The following is a 24,127-nucleotide window of genomic DNA, read 5'->3' on the forward strand; positions in this document are numbered from 1 at the left end:
TGTCTCTGTCTCTGTCTCTGTCTCTGTCTCTGTCTCTGTCACACACGCACACATGCACACACACACGCACGCACACACACACACACACACACACACACACACACACACACACACACACACACACACACACACACACACACATGCCTGCGAGCACACACACACACACACACACACACACACACACACACACACACACACACACACACACACACACACACACACACACACGCACACACACTTCTCAGCCTGCTCTCCTTCCATCCTGTCTCTCTCTCTCTCTCTCTCTCTCTCTCCCTTCCTCCCTCTCATGAAAAGAGAAGAGTGTCTTGGCAGGGTAATTAAGAATGGCCTCCAAACACAGGAGTATGGCAGGAACGCTCCAGATGAAAGTAGATGATTAAAATAATTACAGGCTGAGAGCTGACGAGCCGGAGTGTGGGGTGGCCGCCGGACATTTGTCGGTAATTAGATAATTAATCTGAATGCAAATGATGAGCCCTAACGAAGCAGTCAAGCTGAACCGGCGACAACTGCCGAGAGTGAAATGGGGGAGAGAGAGGTTAAAAGAAAGAAGCAGAGAGAGGAAAAATATGAATATGAGTGTATAATATCCAGCATCCAAAAGGCAGCCACCAAAGTAAGAGCAAAGCCAACAAACAGATGCACATATGCATACAGACAAGCTCACATAGCAGCAGCATTGTAAATCAATAACTGTTACCAGCACTCAATATTTTTGACAGTGTAGCTGTGTGTGTGCACACTGCACAAACACACTCTTACTGCTGCATCTGTAACTTTTACTCATTGTGACAAGTAGACACATAGAACTATTCAAATACACAAGTCTACAAGGGGAAAGGCTGCCTCAGTCTGACTCTCACAAACACGCACGTGTTCTGCACAGCAAAAACCTGCCTCTCTCACAGGTTAAATGCCAAATTGATTGTATAAAGTACTCAAGGAAGAAAAAGTATACGTTTTGCACAACCAAAATGCATGGGCAAATTGTGGATTTTGACTCTGGCGTTATTATCTCTTTTTCTGACACACATCACAGAAAACATATCTGCATGGTGTTCTCAGCAGATGAATATAAATAGCAACTGGTGGGTCTGGCAGGTTAGAATAACCCATCACTTCACCATCATACAGTACTGGCATATTGTATTTAAAATATGTGAGGGTTTTGCCCTGATTCATATATAACTAGTAGTATGGCCTATTAAAAATAAATCCCAAATGAGAACTTTGCCACTGTTTGCCACTACTCAGGTGATAACCATATGTGAACATTTCAAAGAACAAAGTAGATCTACAAGTTGAAAACACACTGTGATGTGTTGTGAGCTTGTAAGATCTGCTATTTTAGCTATTTGTAATGATGTGTGAAGTGAGGGGCACTCTTATTGTCATACATCACATTCCGTGCTCAGTCAATCAAATAATCTCAAATTTGGTACACACAAACACACAAAACTGGGCATTGAAGGTGCTAGCGCCCCTCAAAAATGATGGAAACGGCCCAGGCGGTGGCGTAACCGTCTGGGCACCCGACTGGTAATCCAGTCGCAGTATGCCGCGGGTTCGACTCCCGAGCCCGACACGGCCTTTACTGCATGTCTTCCCCCATCTCTCTCCCGTTTCCTGTCAGCCTACTGTCTGTCCCTTCAAAAAACCAATAAAAGGCGTAAGCCGCAAAAAAAAAAAAAAAAAAAGAAGAAGATGGAAACACTAAAGTCTCATGCATAAATGTCTTACTGTACCTTGTGCTGTTTACATTTGTCTAATTCAATCAATCAATCAATCAATCAATCAATCAATCAATCAATGTGTATTTATTGCCAAGTGTCTTTACACAGAATCTGGCCTCTGCATTTAATCCATCCTGGAGTAGTGGGCAGCCCCTCTCAGGGAGTAGGGACCATCTCTAAAGCCAATGGTCTTTGGTTAAGGGCAGTGGCTGTAGCTGCCATGCAGGACTTTGTTGCTGTGAGGCAACAGGCAACATATTTATTATATATGATACAGCGATACAGAAGGGTATCTATCTAGTTATCTACCAGTACTCCTTACGCAGACCTAGATCGTTATCTTGTCTCTGTTGTTCAAACTGTGATGTTGTACTGTAGCACAGCCTGGTTTAACAGCCTATCGATAGCATGTAAAAACAAACTTTATAGCCAAATTAAGATCTGCACTAAAATTGTTGGTAGGCTTGTTGAGGTCATGTTACATTCCTTTAAAGAAGCCCAGACCAAGAGCATGCTTAGACTGGCGAAGAGTATTAGTCCAGTAATAATGTAATTTGACCTCAAACTAATTGCAAAAAAACCAAACTCAGCTGATTTTGTATCTTACATATGTCCTGAATAACATACAAAACACTTGCCCATATGTGCTGACCTCATCACATTTGTGATGACGGCTATGGCCGTTATTAGCCCAAGGAGTGTTTTTATGCAAAACTAATGCTTGGAATAGACTCAGCATCGTGAAAACACCCTAGTTTGACATGTCACATGCTACTTAAAGCAAAAGGAAATTTTGAAATTATTTGCCTTATATTGGATGTCTATGGTGGCCATACTGTACAGGTCATTTTCAACACTTTCCCCTCAGACAATTCCAGGCAACTTTTTGTATGTTATTCAGGACATATGTAAGATCCTAAATCAGCTGAGTTTGGTTTTTTCCCATATAATGCCTGTACTATATCTCTTCGGATCCCTTACATGTTTTAAATGATGAATATCAACTCTTGCCCTCCATGAGGCGGTTTCGAGTCCCTAAATTTAAGAAAAACAGACTAAAGATCTCTTTTGTACATCAGTCTGTCCTGCTTTTAAACCAAAATCGTTAAACCAGAGGATATATTCTTGTTCTTTTCATCGAAGCGGGTGTTCTTTTCTGATTTGTGTCCTGTAATGTCTTTTGTTTGGTCTTGCAATCTATTGTGTCTATGTTTTGTCTTCTCTGTATCTTGAACGGTGATGTCATGGACGCAAAAATAATTCAGTGCAAGCTGACAATCAAGTTGTTTCGTATCATATCGTAACAGTGCTACAGATGTTAAAACATATATTCAGCCTGTGAAACATGTTTGATGCGACATCTACCCCTCCATTTCAACATAATTAAGTCTAGCATACTGCTCTAGCCTTCTTTGTCATTTGAACCAAAGACCTGTGTATTTTTCTGCAATGACTGGTCTTTGAAACGGCACCGTAAGAAACACTGTACCTGCTGCTATACGTTTATTTTAACCCAAACCTTATGACATCATGTTATGCACACACCTGTAAAATGAGGCTGTTTCTAAAGAGCATGTACACACCAGCATATGTTTCTGATGAACATGCGTGCCACACACCTTCAAATGATGCTTATGTTCTAAATATCATGCACCTGCTCTCTCACACACACACACACACCCACTTATATATGTGTATGTTCCATTTAACCTGCTTTCTATCTCTTTCCCTATCACACCTTCTCAGGGAATATTATAAAATCATGAAGCATGCACCATATAATTTCACCTACTGCTTTAGGCTACGCTCACACCTAACTTTGTGTCTGCCTATGTGGCCGTCTTTTTGCAATAGTTTGTCAATGCATGGGAACGGAGTGATTGTACATGGGAAGTCACGCAATGGCAACAAAACACTGTTCCCATTGAAAACCATTGCAAAGACAGCCACATATAGGCAGAATCAAAGTTAGCATACCCTTACACCTGTAAAACTGTGATTGTATAGTATATATAGTGTGTGTGTGTGTCTGTGTGTGTATATATATACAGTGTATTACACATGTAATATGTGTATACCAGTAAGACGCCTGAGGGCTAGAAGCGCCCTCGCCCGTGTGCACGCATCCGCCTGGGTGACAGCAGGCGATGGGTGAGCTCTGGTGCTTTTGCATAGGGGCCGGGTTCAGAACAGAATGAATTCTGTACTGGCCATATATGGAGCGTGTCTTGAGTGTACAGGGTTTTCACCGGCTGCCAGGCGCAGCTGCACTAATAACTTTGGGGCAGGCCCGTCAAGTATTAGTCAAAATGGAGATAAGGAAGGATGGATGGGGAAAGATCAACAATATATAGAATGTCAGAACCGGTTCTGACATATATCCATATATGGAGATCTAAGGGTTTGAGGTCAGATGTAGAGTTGCTGGCCAATATTGATGACATCAGGGATCTCCATATATACTATAGGCTTAATTGCGACAGCAGATCGCATTTACTATGACCACAAGGTTCTCCATCCCTGATGATGTCATATGAAGTCATGAGACCTGGGCACCATATATGGGGGCTTTCCCATGTATGGGGATTTTGAGTGACGGACAAAAACGCACGATTTCATAGTAAATGAGACCTGTGGTTGCAATAAATGGAATTAAAAGTCACATCTGTGTGAAGTGAGGGGCACTCTTATCATCAAACATTATGACGTAAAATAGACACTATTTATTTGCTCAGAAACTAAGACATCAAATTCTTCATTGTCAATGGGAATTTAATGTTTGTGTAAGACAAAATTTGTCAAAAACTTCAAATAACTGTGCACTCCTCAATGCATTAGGGTATTTATTTAACATTTACAAAGAGAAATTTATGAACTTGACAAATGACAGAATGTCCCAGTCCTCTTAAAGCCTCTAACCCTAACCCATCTATTTTAGAGAATGTGATGATTATACTATGGATCCCTGAGTTTGAAAATGGAAAATAACCTTATTACTATTTTATTTCACAACAATGAAATGCTGACACAATCGGAATGTTTACCGGCAACATAAAAAAAGAATAGAAATAAATGTCCAACAATTGAACCGACAAAAATAATAAATGAATAAACATGGACATCAAAACGCTCTATACGACTAAACTGAGCTTGCTTTTCGCCAACATTTTAGTAAAAGTAAAGCGAATATGTAAAATGCAACATGACATTCCACACCATCTCAGTTCACAACATGACAAACAGCAACTTGTTCAGAGTAGATTGCAAACATCGAGTGTCCCTCTTAAATACACAATGCGACTTTCACTGTGTTTTTCTTCACACTCAATATTGTATTTGCCATCGGGCCAACTTCTGCAGTCAAATCAATAAGAATTATTCTACAAACAGATCAAATCCTTCTGCCTCTTCAAATTCAGCATTCATCTTTGCAGCGAGTTCGTCAACTTGTTTAAGGTCTATCTTTTTTACCCTATTCCTTCTCTTCTTCTCCTTCACCATGACAACCCCAGGAATGTCTAGATCTGGTGCAAGGGTGGACGAAGAGCAGTCATCTTCTTCCAGCCAGGACGTGAAAGTATTCACACCAGACACAGACTTGGAAATGTCCAGCACGGTCTTATTGGGCTTCCGAATGACCTCGGGGGTCCTGAGGTTGTTAAATCCAAACAGGTTCTCACGGGAGCTGGGGGGGCTGTTGTGGATGGTCTGGTCGCTGAGACGGCTGTAGGACCGACGCACCTTCTGTGACCAGACATTTTCGTGTGCATCTGCTGTGGGCTGAAGGGGAGCAGCAGAGGGGCGGGGCGGGGAGGCCAGGATGGGAGATGGGAAGGCAGTCTTCTTCACGGGACCTCTGCGCCCCAGACCCACCGAATCCGGGGTGGAAATCTTGGGATTTTTCGGCGTAGGACATCCTTCAGACGGCCTCTGCTCCTCGTTCTCTTTGTTGTGCTCCTCCAAGGCCAGCACTGCCGCTGTTTTCCTGTAGGGATGTTAATAGTTAATATAGTTAAGAAGATGCCATTGCCTGGCCCTGTATCGCAAATGGTCAAATAAACATTTGATTATGGAATCAAATATGCCTTTTGTATCATTTCTGTATATCAGGAGATTGTGTGTTTATCTTAGACATTGAGGGAAATTAAGATTCTCTGTTTTATCAACAAACTATTTATCAATCAATCAACTAACCGGTTAATTGATCGACAAGGTTATCAAAACATCAATGAATCGACATCCCTACCTGGATGTGATCTTCCTCACGGCGAAGGAGCGTTTGGCACTGGGCGTTCTGGGAGACCGGAGCGTGGCCCGAGGGGCGGGATCCGGGTCCGGGATGATGGAGGGCGTGGGCCGCCCCCCGCCCCCAAACACGAGGCGCAACCTTCTCCGCAGAATGCTCCCCTCGGACAGCCTCTGCTCCTCCTCGCCGTGCTGCTCCTGCACCGAGGTCACCACGGCTGCTGCTGCTGTTGTTTTCCTGGGTTCGATCTTCCTCACGACGATGGAGCGTTTCACAGCAGCGGCGCCTGCCAACGGCGGCGCCATTTTGTCAACAACACTGACATTAGCCTGAGGAGAGCAACTCCCCTCAGACATTCTCTGCTCGTTCTCGTTGTTGTGCTCCTTCTCCGAGGCCACCACGGCTGCCGTTTTGCGTGGCTGGATCTTTCTCACGACGATGGAGCGTTTCACAGAGCCAGCCGACGGCAGCGCCATTTTGTCACCAACACCGACGACATTATTCTGCTGCTGCGGAGAAGTGAGTCGCGCGGATCGTCTTCGTTGCGGCTCGTTATTCTCACTCGCCGCACAATGATCACCAGGCACGTCTTCGTTCATTTTCACCTTCCACCGGTGAAATAACAGACGTCGTAGACGAGTACAGTACACACAACACAAACTCACAAAGTTCCAACAGCAGCGTTACAGCAAGTCAGCAACAGACTAGTCCGTTCAAATCTTCAAATCGCCCGCCTCCAGTGTTGCCATGTTTTGCGAGAGAAACAAGCAGCCAGATCTATGAAAACAAGCCCCAAAGAAGCGAGGCTCGCCTTTTAAACTAGGCTATACCGTATGCATGCAAGCTATTTAAAGATAAATTATCTTTAAATAGAGCTTGTAGATATGATATTTTCCGGGAAATCTTGTAATACGTTTAATATATATACAACATAATAAAAACAACACAAATCTTGTTTTGTTTTGACAAATATATATTAATTTTGGGGTTCTTGACTTGAAAATTAAACCCTGGTTTTGTTTGAACACATTAGGAAGCAAGCCCAAAAAACCGCAACCCGCAAAGTTCGCAAACTACAAATTATTTACAAGCAACTTTACAGGGAAAAACAAGCTCCAACGTAGCTTATATTATAATAAGCGGACATGGCAACCTCTCTGAGGTTCGTCGCACACTACTGACGAAAACACTTGTATTTCCGCCGGAATACGTCAACACCGGTGCGACGTTCATCCCAACTTTTGCTGTGTAATAATCTGAACAGGCGAGGATTCCGTTTGTTTAGCCATTCCATTGGGTTTTTTTGTATTAAAGCACCGCTTTAACAAACTTCTCCAGGCAGAATAATGGAGTATTTGATCGGGATCCAAGGTCCGGACTTCATCCTGGTAGCAGCCGACACGGTCGCAGCCCACAGCATCCTCCAGATGAAAAATGGTGTGTAAATGTAATGTGTGTTAGCTTTAGCCGCTAGTACACCGGCGGCTAACCGAGCACACACATCTGATTTATTATAAATGGTTGAGTCAATCCAACTGTCTAGTATGATAACGTGTGTTGAACAAAGGGTAAGCAAACTAGTTTAGGTGTCAGTGTAGATAAGATATTTCATGCCCTGATATTTAGTAGTGATATTTTGGATATCGAATGGTGTGCTGCTCATTTGTCATTCTGTTATTACACGTGACGTGACTGTTAGTTACTTTAAATTACTGTCGTGTTAATTTTCAGTGTCTGGCTGATTAAAACACTAGATGCACCCGATAAAGAGCTTAGCAGGCGTTTGTGAGAGAAGTGTAAACGAATATTTGCCTTATTTGACTTACCGGTATCTTCACTTCACATGACATCAGATCTAACAAAAGTCCAAAATCTAAATATAAACGTGTGTAACTGTCTGTAACCTGTCCTGAACTCTTCTTCCTCCTCCAAAACTGTGAAATAAACTCTCCATCTCATCTTCAGTCAGAACTTCAGACTCACTCATTCAGTCACTCTCACTCACATTTTTCTTAGATAACTTACAGTATTTTAGGAATATACAGGGGTAACATAGGGTAACACAAATGTGTGTGGCACACAATTGGCAGGTGGCACCTATCGCAAAGCACTGCCAATTGTGTAACCCCACACATTTATGTTACCCTGGTCAATTGGTGATGACGTTTGTGGTAAACAACAGGAAGTTTTGGTAAATTCAGTCCATTGATCATTCCGGGTCCCTCGCCCCGGAGTGAAAGGGGTCTGCAAATGCAGTGGAAAGGAAATGTGGATGTATTTGACTAAATACACGTTTTGTGCCAGAACTTTCACATGGATATGAACGTAGAGGACCATTAGTCTTTGGAATTATTTAATAGTAAGTGCCCGATGGGAAAGTAGGCACCTCTGAGACCTTAGTGTCAACACAATCAATCATACTGTATATGTTGTTCTGTCTTTTCAGACCATGACAAGATGTTCAAATTGAGTGAGAAGATTCTATTGCTGTGCGTGGGAGAGGCAGGAGACACGGTACAGTTTGCAGAATATATCCAGAAGAATATTCAACTCTACAAAATCAGAAATGGTAAGGCCCTGTACCGTAGTGTGTGTGTGTGTGTGTGTGTGTGTGTGTGTGTGTGTGTGTGTGTGTGTGTGTGTGTGTGTGTGTGTGTGTGTGTGTGTGTGTGTGTGTGTGTGTGTGTGTGTGTGTGTGTGTGTGTGTGTGTGTGTGTGTGTGTGTGTGTGTGTGTGCTCGTTCGTTCGTTCAAATCACTGGACTGATCAGTTCCAAATGACTTTGTACACTGGCGCTGCTAGTAGGACAACTCAGTACTGTATCTCCACACATTTAGCTGGAAGAGCACAGGCCATTAGTCTCATTAAGCTTAATTTATACTTGGGCTTAATTAATGCTTAAGCAATTAACTTAATGATAAGCATTTAAGTCGATGCGTCACATTTTTTAATTAGTTCTTTTTTAGCAAGTAAGTTTGTGTTGAGCAATCCAGTCTACAACAACTAATTATTTAGGCTTTAACGACATGAACACTAGTGTACCCCCAATTCTGGTTATGTCATAATAACACAAACATACGTCAAAAATGGCAGATCTACAAGCTCACCACATGTCGAATATTGCTTCTGGTTGTGAGCTGGTAGAACAGCTTTATTTCGGTGAAGATATTTGTTGTAGATGGGGGGGCAACAAAGTATATAGGGTTTCAGTGGTTAATGTACAGGCTGACAATGGATGGTTCAGAAAAGGAAAATGTTAAGATTTCTCAGAGCTATTCATGGTGCTGCGATATTTTCCACTTTTGATGACAAACTCCATATCATAGACATTGTTTATTCCGGAACATTTTGTGGAAAGTTTAAGTTAAAAATCGACTTTTGCTTTTGTTTCTATTCTTTCCAATTACATTGTAGGTTATGAACTCAGTCCAGCAGCAGCTGCAAATTTCACACGGAAGAACCTGGCAGACTACCTTCGAAGCAGGGTAACTCACCCGATGTATCTGTACAAAAACCCATAATTCTTAATTTCTTATCCATCTTCATCCTCTTCCCCCCCCCCCCCCCCCCATTTTTGACATTTACTGGTTTATTCAGAAAGTCTGACCGATGCCAGATTTTTGGGTCATATTATCTGACTCCTGGATTTTTGCCATGTTTGAATATATAGTATATAAAAACATTTAACGTTTATTATACAATGAACAAGTATAAAATACACACATAAACTTAATCTCATTTGAGTTACCTTGTTTACTGACCGTTTCTCTAGAACAGTCTTCAGCCACTGCCAGCGTTTTTGAGTGGTCTGCGCATTAATTTGAAATGATACATAAAATTATGCATGATCAATGGCAATCGATCCCATGCCACCATTGACTCCGGCGCTCTGGAGCCAGTGCCAACAGAATGCACGAAAAAGGCAGCGAAGAATACCCCGTGAACCGGAAGTAGTAATCCTCCATTTTTGTGCCACAGTCGATCACCTTCTTTGGATTTCGATGACACACACCATGGAAGCAAGCGTTGCCTAGCGACGGGAAGCTAATAGCAGCTAACATATGGGGAATATTTATTCCGGATTAATAGAAATCAACAAAAGTCGAGATTTCGGGTTTAAGCTCTATATATGAGAAATCGCAAACCTGGCATACAGTATATTGTTGATTGTTGAAAGAAAAAAATCACACCCGTGTGAAGTGGGGGGGAGCTCCAGACCCACCGGAACGCGCCCAGGGGGTCGGGCCGGTTCCGGTGTGCCGCCCCGCATCCGAAACGGTTGTGAAATGACCGTTACCGTGTGGCAGTCCCTCTACTGTAGTACTGTACTGTACTGGCACACCCGAAAGCATCATATATGTATATACAGTTAATACGTGCGTGTGTGTTTGTGTGTGCGTTATGTTGCGCACATGTGGTGAAAAACAACCATGCTGTTTTCGTGCTCATACCCACCCACCCAGCCAGCCACCCAGTCACCCACACACACATGTAGCTCCGTAAGGGAGTGGTTGCACCACTCAAAAAGCTAGTATAACATGGCCAAAACATTGACCGCATAATTGCAGACACAGATGTCGTCAAAAAAGTCAAATAATGGCTGATCGATAGATGGGTTGGGCTAAAGGAAATAAGGCAGGGCTTAAAGTTCTCGGGGTCATTTAATGGCATCAGTGCAGATTTGCAAAAAATCATTTTCAGTCTTGGGAGTTTTTGGGGCTTTAAGCCCTGAAATAAGAAGAGACAGAAAACTGAGAGCAGATACATGGGACATAATATTGCTCATTAAAAGTTAAATTTCTATCTTGAGCATCATCCTACTATTAATTTATTTATTAATATCTGTCATTCTGTCTGTCTGATACACATTTTTCCTCCTCAGTGGAGTGAGCAATTGATCTGAACTTCCACACGGGTCCAATAGGCTTTGGGCTCTGTTGCCACGGTTATATTCCCTGCGGGCTATAGGATCTGTAAATTACTGCACACGTGCGACCACGGCCTATGGGCTGCGTGTGTGTGGTCATGGTTACAGACAGTCCCTGCAGGCTATGGGATTGGTAACCACTGGGTTGACTTTGCAGAAAATGCCACTGAGAGCACAGGCAGACTGGGCTCACAGGCACAGCTGCAAAGTTATAAAGGACTTTGCATTTTATGAGTGGAGTGGTGCTTTGGATATCATCTCCATAGCAATTGCACTCAGATTGGAACGTGCAATGCTCAAAATGAACGTTGTGTTATTGGCACAAATAGCTTAGCTATAATTATGCTAGTACGTCCTGGGGATGTGTACAGACGTCCTACGGTATTTTTTATTGATATAAAAAAAATATGATTTTATTTTGGCCTTTCCTTCTGCAGTGTACTCCTTGGTGTTTCGCACATGTGCACTGCTGTTCACTTCCTTGTTTACGGCTCCAAAAGAATGCCTCGTAACTCGAAATCTAAGGAGCTCGTTTAAACGCTTCTAGAGAGACTTATGCATGACCAGCGTGAGGTAAGAGTGGAAGATTATGCAAGTTAAGGAACGGAAGGCAGAGCTTTTCAGAGTAAAATCTGCCATATCTGCTGGCACTCTAGCACCTTTATTTTGCAGAATTCCCTGGCAAAAATAGTGTTAACATGGACTTCTCATAGTTGTCGTGGTAACGCTGCAATGCTGGGTCGTAAATGTTTGGGTTGTCACGACACACCGAACCACACCACACACCAACGGGATGAAATCAGCAGTGATCCTGTCCAAAAGTTAAACTATGCATGCATAGTATTGCATACGGACTGCGTGTTAACCTGAAAGCCTGCCCCTAGTTCTATTTTGTGGTGAAGCAAGTTTTAACTCAATCTGGGAACCCATTCAGTACAAAATTGGCTACTCCCCTTTCTTCTTGCGTTTAAGGCAGTGGCACTGCCTCTTGAGACCAGACAGTGGCCTTGTGGTTAGAGTGTCCGCCCTGAGACTGGGAGGTCGGGGTTCGATCCCCGGCCGGGTCATACTAAAGACTGTAAAAATGGGACCCAATGCCTCCCTGCTTGGCACTCAGCATCAAAGGGTTGGATTGGGGGGGGGTCAAATCTACTAATCAAATGATTCCCGAGCGCGGCACGGCTGCAGCTCACCACTCCTTGGCTGCGGCTCACCGCTCCAAAGAGATGGGTCAAATGCGGAGAACAAATTTCACTGTGGTAACAGTGTGACAAATCGTATGACTTTGACTTTGACTTTGAGAAATTAATTTCAACTAGTAAATGTGAGTGAGTGATGCTGCTGATGCATTGGATGCCTGGACAGTCAAAGACTCAATCTTCCTGTTAGGCAATAGGCTCTCAGCATTTCTTAATCATTCCTATTCCTAACACTCGTCCCTACTCCCTAGATAGACTACCGTCAACGACGACTACTTAACAAGTCTGAATCGACTCCTGTATGTAGTCTCTCACCAGCACATTGCACAATGCAACATATTGATTTCATTCATATAATTCTAAGGTGTGCCCGGTGGCTCAAGCAGACCATGTTCTCCGTCTTGCCTTGTCTCTGCCCTCTTATCTTTTTCCTGTCTCTCTACACTGACTTATCTGAAATTAAATATAGATATTTTAAAATCCATCTAACCTACTACCATAGTCAACCAACACCCTGCAGTCTCTGACTGCATCTTCTAACATAATGCTTAGTAGGCCCGTGTACTGTGAGCATTGAGCAAATGGGGATGGGATGGCTAAGACTAGAGAGCCTGGAGATTGTCCGCTAGTTAATCGATCATGGCTTTGGATTTGGAGCTCCAAATACATTTGGCTGGTCAGACCAAGTTGTACCATAAGCAAGCACTGGAATTACACCCTATATAAAGGTTTTTGACACGTCTATTTTGACAGAGCCAGGTACATTTGTCAATTTGTTGTGATTTTTGGTGACTTGGCTATCCCTGATGTCTCAAGGGTAGACAACACCTGCTCCTGTAACACTCGCTGTGATGCCAAACCACCACCTCCCCTGGGTATGTCTGTGTGTTGGGGGCTAGGGGCGTTGTCACAGCACCACAGTTTTAGGCCACAGTATACTAGACCAGGTGTAAGGAAATGTTAATGAGGCAGTAACACAAAACGCTATGGGAAATATATTGTTGGCTTAGGTACACAAACTTGTTGTGTCTAGTAAAATCTGGCAATTTAACCTGCCATTTAAGTGTATTTGGTTAAATAATATATTTTAACAAAACAGGCTACAGTTATATTGTTTACAATTTGGATATCTGTAATGTATTGATTTGCTCATGTTATGCAACACTTGTTATTTAGCGGTTCATGTGTAGGCTACATGTAAGCATTTTGCGGGGTTGTGTCTCATCACAGGGGTCAAGTCTTCTTTTTTGCAACGATCCTCACATACGTTATATCTCTAGTGTGGTGAGCTAATCTGTTAGGAAGAGTGCAGCGGCTGCCTGTCACAATAGCAGAAGGGTGAAAATAATTACAAAAAACAATTAGTGTGGCTGAGAAGGGAATGTGGGACGCAGAAGAGGAGGTGGGGAAGGAGAGGAGTGGGGGGAGGGCGGGCAGGGGGGATAGAGGGAGTGGGGGGGGGGGCAGTCCCACAGGGGCATAACCGGCCCAATAGACAACATGGCACAGATGGAGTGTGAGAGAGCAGGAGTCTACACACACCTACACCTGTGTGTGTGTGTGTGTGTGTGTGTGTGTGTGTGTGTGTGTGTGTGTGTGTGTGTGTGTGAGAGGACTCTAGGACCTCACTATATTATTCAGTCAAGGATGTGGGTAGTGCAGCAGCGGTGGGTAAAGTTTATTTTTTTAACATTTAGAAATTCATTCCTCGCCATGAGTTGTAAATGTACTGTTCGTTCAGTCTTTTGCATATTTTTTGTGTGTTTCTTGGTATCTGTGTATAGAACTTAACACTTGTGCTGGGTCCTCGGGAGTATTTAGCAATCGTATCGGTTTCACTGCAGCATCCCACACCTACCTCAAGCTATGCTCTCCATTTCATATTCACCAAACCCCCCCCCCCCCCCCCCCCCGAGTATAGACATTTACAAATGATGTAGTACAAAGATGGGTTTACTATGTTTGTTTGTTTCCCCCTCACAAGCAGAACAGCTTTGTCTCAGGTAGAAAACGTTCTGTACCCTATATTGGGATCCTTGCATGTCCACTCGAATGTAAAGCAAAGATCTTCTGGTAAAGTTCCAATCTGTGATCTGTCACTGAGGTCAGATCGTTCTGTACAAGCTCAGAGGTAGAGGCAAGTCTTCAGGTTTATTGTGTAGGACGGGTGCGTGTAAGGCAAGCATCCTTCTTGGTTTACAGTAGCTAATGCTGATGCTTCACACTAGCAGTGACAGACCAACATGCTACAAGCCATTTTCACTGGCAGCCAGTGACATGAAGCTATGAAAACCTGTGGCTGTATAGACTGGAACTCACCTATGCTTTCTATGGCATAGGCAGCTCCCGGCAGGATCCGCCGGGAGAAACTAGACGCAGCCGCAGAACATGACATGAGACTAATTAATTAAAGCGATAGAGAGAGAGAGAGGAGTACGTGTGCGTCAATTAAACAAAGGTGCAGACGATCTGTAATCAGCATAGAGAGAGCGACGTTTGCGCTACTGAATGCCGAATTGAAGTGGACTCAGCCCCAGACTTCTTTTTTCTCCCTGGAAATAAAAACGGCTGGGTTTCCGAGGCTAGTGGCTGTGTGACCAGCGTGACTGCTTCAAAAGAAAGTTGAGCTTCTCTAAAATCAACATTTTTCGTCAATCCCATGTATTTATATCATCATTTCCACTCTCCTTTCTCCCCACAATTCCTTCCTGGAACCATGGTTTTGTGCTGCCGTTGGTGCAGTGACACTGGACTAAAAAATTGTTCCATATGCAGAGGGTTCCAAGTTGAACGAAAGTTGAGCTATGGTAGAAATAGGTCAACAATACAAATGACGCTAGTTTTGTGGATTAATTTATTTTTAATGCGTGGCCCCCAGACCCCTACAAAATTACCGGAACTAACTTTATTCACCAAAACATGACGAGAACTCCCACCACGGGACTCGGAGAATCAATTCATATCTTTGCAAACACTATATTAATGCAAGTATTTCCTATTAATGAGTCCAAAATTCTGAACTAACCCTTTAAAGGGTGACTCTGAGCCGTTAGTGTGAACACAGAGATGACTACTTGTGATATAGGGCACTTCCTTGGCTAGAGACGAGCATCCCTTTTAATTTCTGTTTAACTGCTAAAACCTAAGCAACTGCAGCCAGCCCAGAATTTACATGCATTGTTTGTGGCTGGTGGTAGTCTCTCACCTTGCATACAGTACAACTCCTAACAGAGGTGCACATGAAATGCACTGACTGATGCTCTGTGACACCAATGGTTAACAAATTGTTTTGTCTGTTTAGCTCGTTTGAAGCAGTGTGTTATCTATACATTTTCAACCCATTTATTTTCCAGAAGCTAATAATATGTATTTATTCTGCCTATTTTTCCACATAGTTTAAAATATTTTATACCAACACGCGCACACACACCCCTCGACACCAAACATCATCTCTATTCTGACCCCCGGGCTTCGAACCCTGGCTTATGAAATAATCAGTTGGTATTTATTTAAATCTGACAGGATATTCCTGCAGGATAAATTACTGACTGGTCCTTTAATCAGAGAGGATGTGATCCCCGGTGGCTGGAGGCCTCGGGGAGGTGTGGTTAGCTTATACAGCGAAGCATGGCGCTTTGCAGAGCAGGCGAGCGTAGCTATCGCATACAACGGTGTACCTACCAGCCTGCCATCCAAAACAACCTACTGGGCCTTTACTAACCTCAGGAGTACTGCATATACGCCCAGCTTCGCAGTGATGTGCAGAGAAAGAAAGAGATGCAGTGAAATAAAGACACGGAGAAAGAAAATGCAGGCAGCTAGCACAATTACCCGAGGCCCCAACTGTGCTGCATGAATTTCTGTAACGGTGCACATGAAATCCACACTGTGGAGACAGTGAGTTCAACACTCAAAGTTTTAGTCAGTGGGTAGTATCTGTTTTAATGCCTCATTCTCTGCTATACATTGTACATTGTGTGCAATGTATAGCATATATACAGATTAGTATAGAGATTAACTGATGTCCATCTCAACCATAGAATGTTACTCAAAATGTCTGGCAGACACAAATAGACAAATACACTGACATTTTACAATAATTCTATATATATAAAAAAAATCCATGTTGTGAGCTGCTTTGTTTTAACCCATTCTGACCTGAGATCAGATTCATACAAGGTTTTCCACTGGACACACACTGGTCTGATTAACCCAATCTGACCTGAGATCAGATTCTAAAAATGTCAGTCGTTCTTCGATTTTTCAAAAAATAGCAGACCTACAAGCTCGTATCGCGCCACTCGGTGGCGCGATATGAGCTTGTAGATCTGCTATTTTTCAATAGCTAAAGCAGAACATGATGCTGACACCAAAATGGGTGCCCGGTCAAAATGGGTTAAAGCAGGATCCCTTGAACTAGATTTTATTTCACAGTGCAGGATAGAACCAGTCCTTGTTATATATTTTATCTTTGCAATAAGGGACAGATTGTTCCCTTCGTAGACAGATCTGCCAGTTTGCCTATGAAGCAGGCTGCATTGCACTGACTGGCACATCACAATTGCTATTATTATTTATATATTTCAATATTTTTGAGAATGGGGCACACAGTGGGCACAAATAATTACTAGTGCCATATTGCGCACTACTCCCCTGCTCCAGCACAGATGAACAATTAATACAGCAGATTGGGGAGAAATGCCAATAAAGAGAACATATCCTGGGGCAGGGAGCAAAATGAGTGGGGAGGGCAGGGGAAGGAAGGGATAGGAGGGAGCACTGGAACGTGTTAGAGAGAAGAGGGAAAGGGTTTTGGGATTAAGCTTGCTGTGGTTTTAAACTCATTACCTTCTTTTTGTATAGCTCTTTGTCACAAAGTACTACTGCTAAAGAAACAATGCAATTACAATGCCAAATAGCAGTTACTGCCTGAGTACATCCTCCGTGACATTCTTAAGCCACTTTAAACCTGGCATCCATATTTTTGGCATGTCATTGCAGGCAGAAGATTTCAACATATTTCTGAAATAGAAAATGTGCAACCTCTGCTATTTTTGCCATTTGTCATAGTATATAGGGCTTAAGTTAAGTGGTTAAAACACTTTTAAAATAAGTTTAAATATTGCCTTTCCTGGGATGCAGATAGGTAAGAAAAAACTGTGCACAACAACAAAACGCAGGCAAACATTCCGTTTGCTGTTCCAAGAACCCATTGTTTGACTACGGCACACAGTTGCAGCAAGAAGGAAGAAAAAAAAGATGTCTATTGTTTTGTGCCGAGCGTGAGTTCAGGTGGCTGGGTTAACAAGCTGCTCTTTACCCTCTGAGGTGACATGGGAAGGGATGCAGGGGGAGGTTATTTTGATGCCAAGTCTGTATTATTGTTACATTGTTACCAATGAGACAGGTGTCTGGTGGGTGGGGGTGATGCCACCAGGGCCTTCTCAGGCACACCCAGGGGTTATGGTGTTGGCCCTCGAGTCTGGCACACGCAGTCACAGTCACACTTGAGATTCACACCCATTTTGCTCCCTCGTATACAGTTACAGACTGTTTCTGTTTCTCATGGAAGAACACATGCCTCGTTGGCACACGCACGTACTTACACACACACACACACACACACACACACACACACACACACACACGTTTAATCCTGAACCCCAGGGAGCATAACAGTCAACATACCCCTTGGGGCAAACCTCTTTAACTAACACAAGTCACAAAAATAAGCAGGTCCACCAATCCACAAATTGAAGTGCGAGGGCAGGTGTTCTCTGTGTGATCACTGTAGGAGTGTAGGTGACTGGATCTCATTCTCAGGTCATGTTGAAGCCACTAGTGTATTTTTTATTTTTTATTTTGCTTTCACAGACACCGCTATAATTTAGATTAATGACTCATCAACTTTATCCGTTTGGATTTCATAGCACCCATTACACCTGTATCCATAACTCAGGCCATTGGGAATTAAAAAAAAGACTTCTGATCAGACAAGAAAAGCGGCTAAAATCTAGCAAAAATGTGTGTTCTAGGGAGAGAGAGGAGGGGTGGAGAGTAATGAAGAAGCTGGAAGCATAAAAGATGTAATATAAAATATTGAGGGGGGATGGTGGTAAGAGAAAAGACTTCAGAAGTTTTTAATGAGTGCTGGCGCCACTCCCGGGCACAGGGTGGTGATGAGGGAGGGGGGGGGGTGGGTAGGGGTGATGGGAAGACGGAATGTAGAGATGGGGAGAGGAGATGAGGTGGCAGGGGTGATGGAGAGAGCCACAGGGGTGCTGCTGACTCCCAACAGATGTCACACTGCCAGTGACACTCCATGCTCCCTCCTCTGTCCTCTGACACCCCTTCACCTTTCCCCTCCCTCCCTCCTGTCCTATTGACTTGCTTCACACACACACACACCTCACTGCAGTGCTCTGTCGCTCTCTTTGACTTCTCCTTTATGTACTCGTCGTGTTGCACTTTATGCTGTAACTCTCATTCAAAATGTCGCAAAACCGATCAATTATTAGTAGCACTTTACTTGTAAACTTTTAAGTATGGGCCTTACAGCCAGCTGGGCAATAGGATTCGAACACCCGTCTCCCACGTACTGGAGCCAAGGAAGAACGCACACTTGGGCAGGGGAGATATTTAGTTTTGAGCTGCAGGCAGTAACCACCTTCAACGACCGAAGTTGTTACTTATATTGTGTTAACTTTCACAATTGCTCAAAATATAAGTCATAAGTCATTCTGGATAGCACCTAACCAGTAGGAGAGTTTGCAGTCAGACAAGCAAGTCAGTGATGGTATTGTCTTGATATTGATGCCAGTGGTTAAAGAATGAAGGCATAATCTCACATTACATTTTTTCTGCCGCCCTTTATGCCGGCTGGCATGTAGGGCAGCAACAAAGGATCTCCACTTCAGTCTGTCCTGGGCCAGCGTCTTTATAGATCCCCAGGTGTGATGCAGGGTCTTCACTCCACTGTCCTACGCCATGTGTTCTTGGGTCGGCCTCTTTTGCGTTTGCCCTCTGGTGTCCAGTGAAGTGCAGTTTTGGTGATGTTGTCTTGTTCTCTACGTATTACATGCCCAATCCATTTCCACCGCCTTCTCATAAGGTTCCTAAATTAGGCAACTGATAAATCTCAAGTCTCATATCAGTCATGGCAGAATCATTTATTTTCATCTACGTTTCTTAAACAGCTGTGGTTCAGAACCAAAATGACACTTGTGGGCCTGTTTCTGGTTGCAAAATGTTTTTAGTGAGATTGTATCCCAGTAGCATATGAGGTAGAATTTAATCAGTTTGGATCCCAAGTTGAAAAGTTTTCAGAACAACTGTTCATATGCACAGTAATCCTCTGTGTTAAATTAACTCAAGACCAAGAGTGTACAAATGGAACCAAATTGGCCTTTACCGTGGACACTTATTGGTCAATTAGGTTCCGTTTGTACATCCTCATAGTTAAATTAACATGTACTGAGAATGTACTGTGTGAACAAACAGCCTCTACTTGCTGTTCTAATCCCACTGTCCCACCTTCTCTATTTGAACCCCATCTCTTGTTGTCCAGACTCCATACCATGTGAACCTGTTGCTGGCGGGCTATGACGAGGCAGATGGTCCAGGTCTCTTCTACATGGACTATTTGGCTGCGATGGCCAAAGCCCCCTTCGCTGCTCATGGCTACGGAGCACACCTGACTCTCTCCATCCTCGACCAGTACTACAAACCAGGTCAGTAAATGCGTGAAATGCTTCACACGTGCACATTTTAGACATTTAGTTTTAGTTCAATTTGTTTTATAGAATGAGTAAGCAACCTGCTATGCTAAGATTAGTTGCACATAGCTGAATGTTAAGTTATGTGCACTGGGCCCAGGCCGTAGCGTAACGGTCTGGGCACCGGACTGGTGATCCAGTCGCGGTGTGCCGCGGGTTCGACTCCCGGACCCGACACGGCCTTTACCGCATGTCATCCCCCCATCTCTCTCCCGTTTCCTGTCAGCCTACTGTCTGTCCCTTAAAAAATCAATAAAAAGGCGTAAGCCGCAAAAATAAATAAATAAATAAATAAAATAAAAAGTTATGTGCACTGCAGTCAGGAGGAGATGTTTTTCTTACCAGCATCAAGATACTAAATATAGGTCACTTATGAATTGAACCTACACTGTATCCTTCAAAGTAACCTGTGAAAATGTTTTCTATTTTAGCTGCTAATGGAAACCTACATTTTCTATTCCATGAGTTACAATCCACAAGTCTTGCTGATAAATGCATTGACTGTAGAGGTGGAAATGCCGCCCTTGTGGCATTGTATTTTGGAGTCTACCATTCTGTATGGGGTCAAAGCAACCAGAAAACATTACCTCTTGTGCCAACAATGACCACTCACAGATATACAGTATATATAACAATGTTCATCAATCAATGGCGATTGCTAAGGACTAATTTATTTATTTTCCTTGTTCTAATTGTCGTAAAAGTAACAGTTATATCAGTTATTTTATCAAGCTGATTCTGTATATGAGATACATTATTTAGGAATTCTGTTTTTACATTGTATGTGTTTTTGTATTAATAGTTGTATCATCATTTTTAAGAGCCTGCTCGGGACTACAGCTGGAGATTAGCTTCTGGCTAACTCTGGCCCATTTACATGGGCCAGACGTGTTATTTTTTTAATGAGCATTGTCCCTGTCAAATTAATAAATACATAAACGAACAAACATTGACCAATGGATAAAGTGGTTGCTTTGTATGTCAGACCTTCATTCCGAGGACCATTAGAACTAACGTTCATTACTGAAGCACTGAAAGACTTTCAGTGCACCAAACTCCACACCAAACTTACATTACAGTAATAAGTCAATTGGGGAAAATGGAAAGGAAACGGTGGAAGCCTGCATGATCACTATAGAGCGTCGCAGTCCCTCCCCCTCAAGAGACCTGGAAAAGAAATCCCTGTTGATTTTCCTCATAGACTTTTCAGAAAGTATTTATTTAAAGACGTTTACGCCGCGGACAAAGCCAACTCTTGTCGTGACAAATCATGACAACAAACACAATTTTTCGGGCTGAACAAATAATCAGAAAGAAGAAGAAAACGGCAGGTTACAACACTTTTTTGTTTTGTTTTTCTTCTTTGTAATTATTTGTTTGGTCCAAAATATTGTGTTTGTTGTCATGATTTGTCACGACAAGAGTTGGCTTTGTACGACGCTTATAAGGTCTTTAAATAAATACGTTTTGAAATGTCTATGGGAAAAATGCATTGGAAACTATTTCCTGGGCCTGGCGTCGTCATGAAAGGGGGCGGGACTGACGCTCTATAGACAAACCTTGTTACCCTCTAACATAACACATCACCTTACATTTTTAATCTTCAGTACTATATTATTTTTATTAGAATTGTATTGGGCATCGACATTTGCAAATTATGTTCAAGATGTTTATTGGAATCTGACAAAACACTCACAGTGAATATCACAAATTCTTGTTGATCTTAAATCAGTTTGAGTAACTAACATCTGACAGGTTTCAGTAGCTCAAAAATGCAAGGACATTGTGACAGGAGGACATTGTTGGCTAGTGGCTGTTGACACACTTTGAGTACTGCAGAGATCTTGCCACTAGGTTGTCATGTCTCTAACCACTAAGCCATCCACTTGTTAGGCATATCTGCCTTGATATGACCCAGTGGAGAGTGACAGGAAGGCCAGAAGACAGACGGACACGCTGTGATGCTATAGAATCATATCCATTACTCCTTAGGAACCTCGTGTATCATCTTTGAACAATGTATATGTAATGGATGATGATCTGCTATTGGTGATGTGATAAAAATGCATTTGGGACACATTTGGCTGTACCCCGCGTCATGTGTTTATAATACAGATGGTAAGTAGTATCGTAACAACATCTCTTGCTGGCCATTCATGGAGGACAATTTAAGAAAGAATCTACAACCCTCCCACATACTTGCATGTTCTACATAATCATTGCAGACTCCTTTTCTTTATTATTTTTTGGTATCTGTATAATGCATCATTTCCATTGTCTTATTTTCTGTTCATTGCTTTGCACACTTATTCTTATTTTATCTCCTTATAGATCTGACACGTGATGAAGCGGTGGATCTGGTGAAGAAGTGTGCGGAGCAAGTACGTTTGAATTGTTTGTTAATTAAAAGTTGGTTTGTGAATGTCTATGCTGCTTGCTCACTTAGCTTCCTGTTTTCTCCACTGCTCATTTTAACAAGGCACTCTCTCTGAGATGTCAAAAGTGTGCGCGTGGGGGCACATCCCCATCAAATGAATCAATGAATCATCAAATGATGACTTAATGCTTTGACAGTCATTAATCCACTATTCTGACATCTCTTCATCATATTCTCTCTCCCTTCCAGCTCAACAAGCGCTTCATCTTGAACCTTCCCTCCTTCAATGTGCGTTTGATAGACAAGGACGGCATCCATGACCTGGAGAAGATCACCCTCGGCGCCAAGTGACCGATTCCTATTCAACTACAGACCCTCAAACCCTTGTTTCTTTCGTACCATTGACCTTCTTGCTCTTTATTTGTTTCAATAAAAAGTGACCCTGTTGATATACAAGCCTGTGGTCCTCTAATGTGTTCTAGCTGTCTACAAGGAGTCTGCTCATCTCTGCATTGACCCCAGCCAGCCCTCAGCTGTGTTGTCATGTGTTTGTATGTGTGCATATTGTGCATGTACACTGCAGAGGTTTGTGCAGGTCAGGATGATAATAATCTTATTCATTTCCAGTCCTGAAAATGTGTTAAAATTAAAAGTATAGTTTGTTTTGTTTCCCCCCCCCCCCCCCCCAACGGATTTGAGTTTTTTTTTTTTTTTTTTTGGAAAGCTATACTTTCAAAATACAGTTTTAGTTTATCAGAATAATGTGTGTAGCCCACGATGTCCTTTCCCTCGTGCTCGTGCTATAATGTAAGTGCAGTGTTGTTCAGGCTACTGGAGTGAAAATCCATTTCAGAATAGTGCAGAGTGTTACGGTTGTAAAGTGGCCACCAACTCCATATCGAGACCATTAACCTCTTTCAACCTGGTTTTGCTATTTTGGTCATGTCGTACTGGTGAGAATTTGTGTGCGCAAAATAGCAAAAATTGTGTGATATGAGCATTTAGATGGGTTATTTTTGTGTGACGTACAACAAATTATAAAATGGGTCATAACCACGTTCTGCGTTTCTATTTCTGGTATATAGGATGTTGGATGTTTAGGCCTGCCTCGATTTGTTGTTCCAATTCATTCCAAAATTCAATTTCTTCCTCACTGGTCTCAAACTATTTAGGGGATCAACATTCTAAAACTTGAAATATGAACTTGCCAGTGCCACAAAATTGGAACCATACAATTGGATTAACCATACAAGAGAATGTAGTTGGAGAATTAATTTCGATGGAGAACAAAGGGCATTAGAGACGAATGGGAGTGTGTCCACTGACCATTGGTCATAGCGAACCTTCATTTGATCATGAAACATGCATTGGAAAGAAAGTAAATATGTGAAAATACTTAATGGCAAAAATTAGTTAATTGGGTGATTCAAGTGTATCAATATATATTTATATATCAACTTTTTATTCTTCTGTACACTGGACCAGATTCAGAGCATCAACACCATAATACTGTTTGTGTGAGCAAGCGAGAAAGTGTGTGCGTGTGTGTGTGTACTGTTAGCTAGGTGTAAGTGTATACATGTTCCTTTACACCCCTATATGTCTTCCAGTGTGTGGGGGTCTGTATCACTTCCTGTGTGTATGCGTGTAGTGTAGTATAGTATACCTGTATCACTTCCCGAGAATGTGTGTTGGGTGGGGGGGGCCCGGGGGGGTCTCCCCTCCCCACCACAGACAGGTGATTAATAAACATTAAACAATCCCTACTCTCCCAAACACACCGGAATCTGACGGGAAGAGCAGCATATGTTTGCCTGCAGGCACAGAGCGATGGGGAGCAGCCCTGCTG

At 42.7% G+C, this 24,127-nt stretch overlaps 2 protein-coding genes across 2 annotated transcripts; one reads left to right on the forward strand and one right to left on the reverse strand.

The window, feature by feature from the left end:
- Nucleotides 1–4,850: 4,850 nt before the first annotated feature.
- Nucleotides 4,851–6,645, reverse strand: cdca5 (cell division cycle associated 5). Its single transcript, XM_083762087.1, has 2 exons — nucleotides 6,001–6,645; nucleotides 4,851–5,739 (listed from the first exon to the last, which is right to left on the reverse strand). The coding sequence occupies exons 1-2, from the start codon at nucleotides 6,597–6,599 to the stop codon at nucleotides 5,130–5,132; spliced, it is 1,209 nt and encodes a 402-aa protein (XP_083618213.1). The 5' UTR covers nucleotides 6,600–6,645; the 3' UTR covers nucleotides 4,851–5,129.
- A 570-nt stretch (nucleotides 6,646–7,215) lies between these two features.
- On the forward strand, nucleotides 7,216–22,734 carry psmb2 (proteasome 20S subunit beta 2). The gene is made up of 6 exons (XM_083770471.1): nucleotides 7,216–7,437; nucleotides 8,447–8,569; nucleotides 9,415–9,485; nucleotides 19,694–19,856; nucleotides 22,233–22,282; nucleotides 22,528–22,734. The coding sequence occupies exons 1-6, from the start codon at nucleotides 7,347–7,349 to the stop codon at nucleotides 22,627–22,629; spliced, it is 600 nt and encodes a 199-aa protein (XP_083626597.1). The 5' UTR covers nucleotides 7,216–7,346; the 3' UTR covers nucleotides 22,630–22,734.
- The last annotated feature ends 1,393 nt before the right edge of the window (nucleotides 22,735–24,127 follow it).

The sequence above is a fragment of the Protomyctophum parallelum genome (genome assembly GCF_964188405.1).
Source record: "Protomyctophum parallelum genome assembly, chromosome: 1".
In the NCBI taxonomy this organism is placed as follows: domain Eukaryota; kingdom Metazoa; phylum Chordata; class Actinopteri; order Myctophiformes; family Myctophidae; genus Protomyctophum; species Protomyctophum parallelum.